This window comes from Neophocaena asiaeorientalis, unplaced genomic scaffold, assembly GCF_003031525.2.
Source record: "Neophocaena asiaeorientalis asiaeorientalis breed wild unplaced genomic scaffold, Neophocaena_asiaeorientalis_V1.1 scaffold591, whole genome shotgun sequence".
Classification (NCBI taxonomy): Eukaryota; Metazoa; Chordata; class Mammalia; order Artiodactyla; family Phocoenidae; genus Neophocaena; species Neophocaena asiaeorientalis.
This window is the reverse complement of record NW_020173494.1, coordinates 1138156-1150865: the sequence shown is the minus strand read 5'-3', so window position 1 is coordinate 1150865 and position 12710 is coordinate 1138156. Positions and strand designations below refer to the sequence as shown.

At 53.3% G+C, this 12710-nt stretch overlaps 1 protein-coding gene across 8 annotated transcripts in view; it reads right to left on the bottom strand.

The window, feature by feature from the left end:
- The window catches only part of TLE3 (TLE family member 3, transcriptional corepressor), a 47877-nt gene that overhangs the window by 34663 nt on the left and 504 nt on the right, over positions 1–12710 (bottom strand). For all 8 annotated transcript variants that reach the window (XM_024747504.1, XM_024747506.1, XM_024747505.1 and 5 more), the window contains exons 2-4: positions 12564–12664; positions 11985–12048; positions 10945–10989 (exon numbers count right to left, since the gene is read on the bottom strand). In XM_024747504.1, the coding sequence (XP_024603272.1) occupies positions 10945–10989; positions 11985–12048; positions 12564–12664 (210 nt within the window). The remainder of the gene's footprint in view (positions 1–10944; positions 10990–11984; positions 12049–12563; positions 12665–12710) is intronic.

Here is a 12710-nt window from a genome sequence, read left to right as displayed (position 1 = left end):
AGCCCCCTGGCCCCCTCCCCCACCTTCCCAGACTCCACAGGCCAACTCCAGCCAGGAGGGAAAATTCTCAATTCATCCCTGTGGCGTTGCCATGGCAACCCCCAGCCACCTAATCCCCCTTGGAACATTATGCAAATCTCCCTTTGCCCCTCAACAGGCTGTAAAAGTCACATTACCCTCGCAGAGGCGGCTCGTTAAATTTTGGGAGTCTCCCTGTAAGGTGAGCGCTGTGACTTTTTAAGGACAGGGGCTCTCTGGGAAACCTGGGTGGTGGGAAGGGGAAAATGAGGTGCCGGGGAAGGAGCAGAAAACAGTCCCCTTTTACCCACCCCATCACTGAGTTCACAACCCAAGAGCGTGGCCCTTCCTTAGATTAAAAGGGTCAGAGGGGCCTCTCTTCCCCAGACAAGGATGGCAGGAATGGTGGCATTTCATAGGCCATAAAAATCAAGATGAGTTATTTAGAAACTTGCTTAAACGATCGGCTCCCTCTCAGACTGGCCCCCTCCCAAACCACCAGCACATTCAACATCTCATTTCACAGATGGAGAAAAGGAGGCCCAGAGAGGGCCCAACTGCCCCAGGTCACATAGCAAGACGATGGCTCTGGAGCCAGAATTCCTCCCCCTAATCAAGGGTTCTAAACCAGGGCAGATTTTACTCCCCCAGGGACACTGGCAGTGTCTGGAGACATTTTTGGGTGTCACAACTGAAGTGGTGCTACTGGAAATTTGGAGGTAAAGGCGAGGGATGCTGTTCAATATCCCGGGAAGCCCAGGACAGCCCCACCACAGAGAATTATCTGGCCCCCAAATGCCAACGGTGCCCAGGTTGAGAAACCCCAGTCTACACGTCGCTGACACTCATGTTTCACTGAATTCTTAAAAAGCTTTGTCTGAGGACTTCCCAACACTGGAATCAAAGCCTTGATATACAGATGGGTCTGAGGGTGGGCCAGCGTGGAGACCACAGAAGACCACACCTTGATGTGGCCTCTGGATAAAGATCATTGGTCCAAATGAAACAAGCCGAGTTACCAGTTCTGAACCCGCCCCTGATCCACAGCGAGACCGCAATCGGGTCACTTCACCTCTTGAAACGTCAGTGTTCGTACTGTTAGGCGGGGCTCCTGGTGTCCACATTGTAGGGCTGGCACGTGGAGCCAACAAGTCACAAAGGAGAAAGGGCTCTGGGAAGTGTCACGACATGTGCAACACCAAGGAGCCGGTCCTCGCTCTCTCAGGCCTTGGCAACTTTGGGGACTGTCCTGTTGTGAGAATCCCGTTGAGGTCTCCCCACACACAAGGGAGGTACTGTGCTAAGTCAGCACGCATCACTTCACATTATCCTCAAAACACGCTCGGTAACTGCACAGTCCAATACATGAAGCCACCGGCCACGCGTGGCTAGCTAACGTTAATTAAAGTTCAATTTGAAACTCAGTTCCTGGGTCACAGTAGCCACATTCCAAGGCTCAACAGCCGCACGTGGCTGGTGGCTACCGTACCGGACAATGAGATAGACACTTCCACGACTGCAGAAAGTTCTATCAGTACCACTCTAACAGGTAGGCGTTCTCACCACTCCCTTTACAAATTCAAGTTCGCAGAGAGAAATGGCCTGTCCCAAGTCACACAGCCAGTAGATCCTAATCTAGGACTCAAAACTAAGTTTGTATGACTTCCAAGCCTGTCTCCTAGCCACCAGGACAGGCCATCTCCCAGCTCCAGGTGCTCTGAACCTAACTTCCCAGGATGCCCCTTCGAGAACCAACTGACTTCTGATAGACCAACTCTGATTCCACTGGCACCTTCATGAAAAAGGGTTTATCAAAGACCCACCACCTGGAGGCCTGGGAAATGCCCAATGTTCCTACAGCACCAGAGGGGGATTAAGACAGGGCCTTAGTCAGGGGGATAGCGAGGGAGAGCCAGGTGGAGATCCCTTGAGAAGTGGGGTGAGAACCAGGTAAGAGATTAGAGAGAAACCGGAAAAGGCTGAGAGAGAAGACCATCCACGCACACACCCCACCACCGCCACCTTCGGGAGTTCCTGCAGGCTAGGCTCCCCGGTGCCACACACAGAGCGCCAGGTGACACAGAGACCAGCGTCAAGCCAACAGTGGGAGAACTGTGGCAGGCGGAGGGCAGCTCTTTGGGGGGCTCTAATGCTTCTCCTCGTTTCGGGCTGGCTTCATGGGGATACCGATTCTCTGGGATAAAGCGTGAGGTCCTAGGAGATGGGGCCGTCAACCTCAACTCCTCCGGAGTCTTGCCCGAGGACTTCTGCTCTTAGGCAAAGCGAGATGAGCACTGGACTGCAGCACTCTCCACGGGTAAGGCATCTCTGAGGAAGGGCCCCCTCCCTTCTCAGAGCAAGGGTTTAAGGAGAGGCTGAAGCACCCACTGACTGATCAGCCCTGGCCCGCGCCCTACCTCCATGTGCCCGATCTCATGGGTACTCTCTTCCCACCAGGCTATTTAGCCCCTCATCCCAGACCATTTGGTATCACCAGCAGCTTCTCCCAGGCCCATGAGTCTGCCCGACCTCTTCCGGGGCAGGAAGTCTGATAGTCCCTGTATCCCGCTTACACCTCAGCCGGAGGATTGCCTCCCATCCCTTGCCCCCCAGACACACTAAACTGCCCCGCTCCACCCTAGCAGATATCACCACTGGTTCACAAAGCACATGCCTGCCAGGATGCTCAGTTTCAGACCAGGAGCAGGACGGACCTGTTGAGGGCTCTCCCCTGAGAAGTGTTTGGGGACTGGGGAGAGGCCCTTTGTCACAAAGTCCTCACCTACTGGCTGGGTGCTATAGGAATCTAAAACAGAAACCTCCCCAGCCAACCAGGCAGGAAGAGTCCCCTGCTCTGCCCCCAGGTTGCAGGACTGGTGGAAAGAACTCTTTCCGCCTTTGAGGGAAGATGTAGCCTCCCAGTACCAACGAAAGAAAAAGTTCTCATTCGGAATTAAGGGGAAAAAAAAAAAAGTCGAAGAGCTGTGAACAATGGTTATCAAGGATTTAAAAGGGCAATGAGATAAGGCCCCAACACTTGGAACTCCAGGCCCAAATAGATAGCTAAGGAATGACACGCATTGTTTACTAATTTACCTCCAAGCCATTAACCCTTGCTTCCAGCTACTCAGGTGCTCCGGTATTCCAAATTCAGCATGCTTTCCCTGGTTCTTCCCCATTCCTTATCCCCCCCACCTCCCATATCTCTGCGTTATCATCCTTCCCCAACTATCTCGTTCCTCAGCCCCCTCCCACACTTCAACTGTCCTGTCACGTGAGGGGGGGGGGAATGGTTAAGCCTATCAAAGACACGTTATAATACAGGTTTATGACACATATTTCTTCCTACCAGCACGACAACCACAGGCCTCTCTCAGAAACCTGAGAAAGCCTGCTATCCTTCCCAGAAGGTCCGTGACGCTATACAGGGTCAGGAAGACCGCCAAACTGGAACATACAGTCCCGGAGTCCCCCACAAAATGCACACCGTGCACCCGGTACGGGCTCAGGGGCCTCCGTGAATGCAGAATGGTCTCGTCCCTCAGGGCGGTCAGAGCCTCCACACCGCTCTCCTCCCCTCCCAAACCCAGCCCCAGTTTAAGAACACAGCCCTGCAGGCTTCCCTGGTGGTACAGTGGTTGAGAGTCTGCCTGCTGATGCAGGGGACACGGGTTCGTGCCCCGGTCCGGGAGGATCACATGTGCCACGGAGCGGCTAGACCCGTGAGCCATGGCCGCTGAACCTGCGCGTCCAGAGCCTGTGCTCCACAACGGGAGAGGCCACAACAGTGAGAGGCCCGCGTTCCGCAAAAAAAAAATAAAATAAAAAAAAAGAAAGGAACACAGCCCTGTGGCACCCTGAAGTATACAGGTCATCTTCACACGCCAGGCCTTTCGTGCCAGGCTCTGATGCTTTCCTCCTGGTGTGTGTGTGTCCTGGACCCAAATACCTGTGAGTTTAGGTTTCTAAGATGAAAATGTCTAATCTGCTCTGCAAACAATCAAGTGCTACAGAAATACGAAAGGCTGTATTATTATAATCTACAATATTTGGTAGATCAAATTTTCACTGTATCCTTGATGAAGGCTTTCCCTTGGGATTATCTGGAGATGGCGGCAGCTGCCCCAGCACCCCGCCTGTGTCACTCACGTGGCGGGTGAATGAAACGGGGCGCCTCTGAGAGGACAGGGCAATGGGCACAGCCAGACTCAACCCTAAAGGGGCTCCCCTGGAATGGCAGCCCCACTCCTGGGAACTTGGTTCTTCCTTCACCCTTCAAAGGACGCAATTGGTCAGGGGAAGTTCTGGTGATAGCAAGCGAAGGGAGCCTCTTCCTAAAAGGTTGTTGAACCTTCAAAGTCGTGACATCACTGGGGTGAAGGGGAGGGAGGTCTTTGTTCTCAGGCAGAATCTTCAGGGCTGAGTAAATGGGTCCCCCGGCTCATCCCAAGCTGGGATGAACCTCCCCTGAAGAAGGCAAGTCCCTGACCTCCCCAACCTCACGATTTCCGGAGGGACCTCTGCAGAAGAACGGCCTCCTGGAATCTGATTTGAGGGACTTCAAGGTCCCTGATCTGACTCCCCAAAGGCTGACCCCTCCCCCGTCAGATGGCCTCTGCCTGCACATCCATGGTGACAAGGTGACAGTTTGGAAGCCTGCTCGCTCCACCCACATGCTCACCAGGGCAACAGCCCTAGCAAACAAAAGAACTCAACATCACTGCTGGGGAGAACTGCAACGCCCCCATTATCTCCTCCAGAAAACCCTCGGGGGCGGCACCAAACCTTACTTCTGTGGCAGCAGGAAATTCCCCCCCTTCCCTAAGTTTCCCCTTAGCCTCAACCTGAGAAGGAACATTTCTTTTGAAAGGCAAGAGAAAAGCAAAAGCCAAGGGAGAAAAGCAAAGAGAGAAGGGGAGAGAAAGCATCTTGGCTGTGATGTTGAAAACAAGATATTGTCCCTTTAAGCATATAAAAACAAGGCCCTTGAGTGCGCAGTTCTCACTCTGGTACACAATTATGGGTGCTTTCAGCTGTCTAGCACTACTTCAAGTGCTCTCTTAAACCAGACTGTCAATGGCATGTTGAAAGCTATTTTGCCGGCTGCTATCATTAATAGCAAAGTGGAGAGCTGGGCTGATGAGAATTAAATATGGGGGAGGGGGTGGGTCATAACCAGTCATTACAGAATTACCAATATGAGCAAGAAGACAATGCCACTTTGGGGAGTAAAGTTCAAACCAGCAGATGACGGCGGGGAAGCAGGCCACAGACTGCAGCAAGCGGCCCCCCGGCCCGGCCCGGCAGATGGACTTGGGCCAGCCCTGGAGAGCCATCTGGGGACCGAAGGGCCACAGAGCGGCGAGTGTGAGAGCAGAGAGGCCCTGGAGATCACTTTGCTGCAACATGTCACCACCTCACCTCCTGCCCCAAGTGGAGTCCCCCCTCCCCGCCCCGTTCCCAAGACTTGTGGACTTGTGGCTTCCGGGACACACCTGGCTGCCTTTCCAAGCACTGCTGCTGCCACCCCGGGAGGAGCCTCCACTGGCGGCTCCTGCCTAACGAATGCGGCCCTCCCTTTAAGACGAGGCTCAAGTAACAGTCCTTCGGTGTAGTCTTCTCTGACCCGACTCCCCTTTCCCAGGAAGGATGAGCCCTTCTGTCCCGGGGGCTCCTCCGTTAGTACTTGCTTCACTGCATTGCAATGACTTATTTAGATGCCCGACTCCCCCGTGGAGGGAAGGGTGTCTGTGGAACAAGCCCCAGACCACACCCGGGACACTCCAGGCCCCTAATAATCATTTTGGGGATCAGTCCAACCCCCTCATCTGACTGATGGAGAAACTGGATGGTGAGCGGTAGGAAGCAGCAGGAGGAAGCCTGCAGAGCCGGCGGCCAGCCCGCAACGAACAACCCCCATCCTGACTCACACCCTCTGACTGCCCAGTAATTCTGAGCAAAGGAGAAGCTACGTGTTCACTGAGCACCCAATATGTGCTAAGTGCACGTCGGAGTCCTGAGCAGAGGGGCTTGCCCCCCAGCTATGGGGGTGTAGGAGGACCTCTTGCATGCAGATCGCAGCAGGGCGCCCCACTGAGGTCTAGCCTGATCACCTTTTTGCCCCTGGCATCCCAGGATTTTGTACAAATGGGATGGAAAAACATTTTCCCCCCACGCAGGAAGGAAAAGGGAATTCATCGCTTGGCCGACTCACTCCTACACCAAAAAAGGAAACAAAGGGCCTCTGACCTAGGCTAGACCCTTCCTGTCCGAGCTGGGGAAGGAGGAAGCCACAGACAGAAAGAAGAGCTCCATGCCCTCCAGGAGCTCCTGGTCCATCAGGATTCATGGAGAGTCTTCAGTAAGGAGCCAGGTCCCCATCTAGGACCAGTTTCCTTGATCGGAGGGTAAACACAGGGACCATGTGCCCATCTCCCAGGTCATTTCAGTGATCAAATGGGATGAGAAGGAAAAGCGCAAGGAAAGCACACAGACCCTCGCTCTGACAACTCCATCAGCAAGAAGGAAGAGGGGGTCCCGAGAAGGCTGCTGTGAGATGCAGTCTTGGGGGCCTGGGAGGCAGGCTCCTCCTAGGTGGACAGGACAGGGTGAAGGGAGCTTGGAGCTTGGTGGACCCCAAACTGGAGCAAGGCAGGCACCCCAGGCCAGCATGACTAGAGGAGAGACTGTTCCGGAGAAAAGCGACAAGGCAAGAAAGTCAGAAGGAAATCAGGGCGTAGAGCGGTTCCCGGATGCCATCATTCTGACCAAAATAAATGATACTCAAAGGTTTTTTTCTTAGCTCGACTCAGATGCCACACATATAGGCACTGCCCTAGTATGAAGACCCACGTCCCCTTCAATTTCAGTGTTCCACCTTCTCCTCACCAAGACGGACCTGATTCCTGGGCAGGGTTCTGGTAACCTCACCACCTGCTGGCCCCCTCTGGCCACCGACACCTTCACAGCAGCCACAAAACTTCAAGCTGTTATCCCTAGAGGTCTTCCAGCCCAAGTCCCTTTTTATGTAGGTGTGAGGACCCAGAGAAGGGCAATGACAAATGAAGATGTCCCATCTCCATCTTCAGCCATGTTCATGGCCACCCCCATCCTTAGATGAAACCTTACCCGTGACCCTTACCTCCGGGATTGCTAGTTATGCATTGTGTTTATTACTAGGCGCACTGAATCATTAGTTGTGCAAATAGCTAGCGGTTCAGAAGAGGACCCTGGGCGGGCAAAGATGATTCATCTGATATGGTTATAGAACCAGAAATGTGGGACTTTGGCGTTGCCAGGTTTGTGGCCTTAGCCTCCTGAGATAACGCGGAAAGAAGCAACAATAATTAAAGACACAGAGTGCTATTAGTTAGTAAATAAGCGCTCTTCATTTCTTGAGTTTTGCTAAGAGACCTGGGGTCAGGAGGAAAAGTGGCAGCAGCAGTTCCTCTGCTAACATGGGGCTGGATACCTCGGCTCCCCTGCCTGGGCCTCAGTCTCCTCATCTGTGACTTGAAAGGTCTGCAGGAGATGCCAAAGGGCTCTCCCAGTTAGAACAGAAAGTTAGAAGAAGTGTTGCTCGGTGACAGAAAAGTGGGGACACGACACTGTCCCCAAATCAAAAGGCCTCTGGTGCTCTTCCAAAACCTTAGCGCTCACCAGCAGGGGGGTGAAAAGACGGCCTGCCCCAGCTTCTCAGGGCATCAGTGCCTCAAACCCAATGCACTACGATTGCTCTAGAGTGCTTGTTTCTACGCTGGTGATTTGTGGCTGACACTGGAGAGCTTCAGCCTCTGCGGGAACAAGATGGGAACTGACGAGCTGGCCAGCCATCATCACCTCCCCGGCCTTGCTGAATCACCCTTGACATCCTGCCTGGAAGTAGAGGCTTGGAGGAGGTGGGTGACCTCTTGAAATCTCGGGCCAGGCCCATGATGCTGTAACCTCTGCTTTGCCACAATTAGGGAGGGAGGGGAGGAGAAACCATTTACTGCTTCTCTGGGATCTGACAGCTTGGAAAAAGAACAGAGAGGGAGACAGAGAAACAGCTAGGAAAGGAGCCAGCCACAGTGAGTTTAACCTCTCAGTAAAATAAAAACGGGCTGGACGCACCTCATCAGCTGCCCTCTGTCAATACCCAGGCCCATCTGTAGAACCTGAGGTTCCCAACTAATAGGCACTTCCCATAGAGCCAGCAAACGGCTTCTGAAAGAAATATGTGGGGGTGCGTGATTGTGAGAGAGAGAGACAGAGAGACAGAGAGAGAGGGAGAGAGAGAGAGAGAGGGAGAGGGAGAAAGAGCGAGCGGGAGCACGCAGGCTGAGGACTGCCACACTCCCCAAGGTGCTAGCTCTGGAGAGCATCCATTATATAAAAGTACAGACAGTCCCCGCCCCCCCGCCTCCCCCCCCTCAGCTTCAAGATGAAGAATCCAGCCTGTTTGTTCCAGGCAGATGTAATCACACGAACAGTCAAGTCTAGAGGGCAGGACACTGCATGAATAATTCAAGCACTCCAGTCACTTGATTGTGTGTGCAGATAAAACACCAGTCAACCGCTAAACAGGTCAGCTGATAAACTTGTTTGCTCAGGCCTAACCACCATCCGCCAAATGCACCCAAGACCCACACTACAATTAGTGGACGGTTTCCTTCTGCAGAACCCTTGCACGCCTAGGGAGTGGCCAGCCCCAGGAGGTCAGGGCTGCATTTCTCAGTGCAGGGTTTCTTCACCTCCTTGCCTCTTTGTTCCTACACAGCCACCGGGTGGATTTCACCCAACTCAGAGATTGCCATAAAACCGGCGAAGGCACTGAACTCAGAGCACGGAACACTCCCGCTGGGAAGCAAGTGGGAGCTGAGGCTGGAAGGCAAAGGTGAGTGGCCAACAGGGTAAAGTACTGTTTAGAAGCCAGAGGCCCAGATTTGAGTCCTAGGTCTGCCCTCCTCGCCTCCCTGAAGCCTCAGTGTCCTCGCCTACAAAAAGAGGGCAAAGAATACATCTGCCTCTGGCAGCTGACAGGATTAAATGAGACCATGTCGCCAAACCTCAGGCATTCTCCCCCTAAGAACCTGGTTTGGGGACTGGCCAGAAGTCCCGGATGCACACAGCTGCTTCTTATGCAAACCCCACTACTCAATGTGCTAGGAAGGCGAATAACTCTTCCTGGGTTCAGAGTGTCCCCAGGACTCCAGGAACAGCTTCGCTCCACCAGCCAAGGTGGATTCTTTGTGCCAAAGAACCATCCACTCACAGACACGGGGAACACCACGCATGCAGACCTCGACATGCAACGACATATTACACCTTAATTACGAAGCTCTTAGAAGAACGGCTGCTATAACTTTTAAACCTGGGTGCAATTACCCTGTTCAATTTAAACACACCCAAGATACCAAGCGCTGAGGACAAAAAAAGAGGGGGTGGAGAAAGGGATGAGGTTGCATCCTGCATAAGAGCCTAAGGCCCTTGAACACCTGGGACCCCGGCTGCACTGCACACATTCTTACTGGACCAGTCAGACCCAGTCAGTTCCACCTGAAGTTGGGCAGTCTCTAGCCCCGACTCCCGAGGAGAAACAGCTTTACTTACAAAGTGTTACAGTTCCTGTGGGTCAAGAAGTAAAAACCTGGTAGCCTTCACGGGCCTCCCCAGATTCCTCAACAAACTCAGGTCCCTTTCTGGCTGCCCTTCACCCAACACTGGGGTTCCCTCCAGGAGGGGAAAGGAAACTAGATTCCAAAGACTCTGTGCGAAGCCACTGGAGTGGGCAGACAGGAATCTACAAGCATTCCAGAGGTCACCTGCCCTTCTCACCTGCCCTGGGTCCTGCCCCCTTAACTTTAGCGAAGTTTAAACCTTGTAAACCACTGTTCATTTAGAGCAGAAAGTCCATTCAAAGCACGGTCAACGAAGACTAGAATAAGTCAACAATCTTCTGGGATTCCAAGAACACCAATTGTTACAGAGAGAACAACCGGCCTGCGCCATTTCTCCTTGCCAAGTCAATGCTAATCGCTGGCCAAGCCAAATTATAGGCGGCCTCTCCTCGCAACACAAATACACAAACAGGCCTCTCCCACAGCCCAGCCCAGCACCCAGGATGAGTTACTGATATGCACCAAGATAAAGGTGTTTGTATTTGCCCGGTGTGAGGTATACTGTTATTAGAAGAGTGACAATACGGGGTAGTTTACATATCCATCACACACTACCACACTAGCTAAACTGGTTTGACTTCAAACCAGGATTTCAAAGCTGAGCTCAACCCCCAGCCATCTCAGAAGTCCTGGCTAGGCTGCCCCAGGCTCGTTACTTCACCTTCCTTCTCCGAAAAATGGGAAAGGCTGTGGCCGCCTTCACATTAAGATGGAGATGAAAAAATTGCCTCATATATACATAAGGCATTGGGCTGTATTTCATTCTGGCTTTATATTTTTAAGCAGTTGGTGGCTTGTTCCCTTAAATTTTGACAGCTCAGCCTGGCTTTTAAGACTCTTGAAGTTTAATCTCATCAAGGCAGAACATACTTTTGTACACACACACACACACACACACATACACACAAACTCTCCTGCCTTTCCTCTTGAAAATTTTACATTACAACAGGTAGCAGCCAGCTACCTCTGGGTTTCAGGAGTTTGTAAAGTAGATCCTGAAGGGACAAGTTTCCTTTTGCTCCTTCCTCCTCCACCAAGATCCAACACCAGGACAAACTTCACAAGCTCGGACACTAGAAGCTCAACATGTCCAAGAAATCAGCCAAGCCTCAAACCCGGCATGTCAAGGGCTCGATCCATTCACTCTTCAAGGAGGAGGAGAAGGAACAGAAGAACGAGGCTCATTTTCAAACAGGAGGAGCCATTTTTAAACATCTGTGGATTAGGTAAAATTTTTAAAACTAGACGTGTACAGTAAAGCACTTACCTGCTTGTGCATTTCAATGTTCAATCCATAGGACATCTCGTAGTACTAAAAGTAAAAGTAACGGCCATTAATTCACAACACCAAAGTCTGTTTGTGTTCCACAATGAGCTTTGGGGAAGGTTTTGGCCAAATGGTACTTTTATGATACATCTGCTAAAGAAGTTTAAGTCAAAGCCCAAAGCCGGCTATAAAGGGGTTGCAGAGCTGAAGACCGGCTCATGAGTGCTGTTCTTACTGCAACAGAACATCCTATACGCAAAGTATTATGAAGAGCGGGGCCCTCCCTCCCACCAACCCTGCCTGTGCCATATATCCTGTTTATACAAGGTTCTCGTTCAACAAGGAATCATGTGTACACTGGGACCCTCTTGTCCTCTGAGAGTTATTTAGCAATGTGTCGAAGGCCTCTTATGTGCAAAGCAGTGCAGGGAGCCTCACTTAAGGACCTCCTGTGCCTTCCTCACCAACAGAAGATTTAAACTTGCTGGAATAGACACTGGGAAAAGGGCAGACGTCTACACACTGTCCCAGGGCCTTTAAGGTTCTCTCTCAGTTGGGGGATCCCTGAGTGTACAGTGGAGGCAAAAGCCTGTAAAAGGCTCCTCCACTGTCAGAAACCCCCGGAGAAAGGAGGTAGGAGGAGGGGCCTTACGTCCCACTCTGGCTAGATCCCAGGGTTGCAGAGCAGTGAAGTTTTCAAACACTCCCAGGAGATCTCTAAGAGAGATTTTTATCCAACCCTGACATAGGCTGATCCAATCCTATCTTACTAGCCAAGATAAGACAACCAGCCCTCTGGGAAACCTTCAAAACACAAATTAATGGGGCACAAAGGAAGTGCACAAGTGCTTGGCCTGGGGTTTGGGTTTCTCTTTCTGCCCCTCCTCTCACCCACCCTCCTCCAAGTGGCCGGGCTATGGGAGGCTGGTGAAGGGTCAGAGGGCACACTCGGATTACACCCGCTCCGGGGCTGCCCGGCGGAGGCCGGTCAGGGGACCCGGCTCCAGGCTCCCCAGGCCCACGCCGCCCCGGCCTCTCACCATCACATAATGGCGCTGCATCTCCGTCTTCTCGTTCGCCAGCTTGTCGTATTCCACTTTGAGGCTGCGAGGGCAGAAGGAGCCGGCTCAGACTTGGCGCCTGCACAGCCTCCTCCGAGGCCCCAACCCAGGGGCCTCTGGGAGCCACTTCGTCACTTTCCTGACACCCTCCCCCCGGGGGGACCCCCTTATCCCGCAGCCTCTGGGGGAGGGGGTCTTGGGTCCCCGACACGCGGAGATGGAGTGAAACAACTTGAAACTTCCCGCGGCCGGGAGAGTGGACTTATCCGAGCCGCGGGGGGGCGGGACCCCGACGCTCGCTCGCGACCCCCAGAACCCGGAGCGAGCCGGCTCGCGCCCCGAACCCTCACCCTGGGGGCGGCGCAGGGAGCCGGGAGGCTCTGCCGGCAGCAAAGGGTTAAGGCGCCGCGCTCGGAAAGGGGAAACAAAAGGAGGAGGCCCGGACTGCCCCGCCGCCCCGGGGTCGGGGGCCCGCTCGGTCCCCTAGGGGTGGTGGCAGGAGCTGCGGCGGAGACGCCCCCGCCCCGCCAGCCCCGGGGCGGCCCCCACTGGCCTTACCTGTGATATTGAGCTTGCAGGAACTGGAATTCGTCTTTGATCCTGTCACAAGACTCAGCCACCGTGAATTTAAATCCCGGCTGCCCGGGTTGATGGGGAGCCTGAAGCCGGCGAGGACAAGACAGCGGAGGGGCGGGGGCCTCAGCC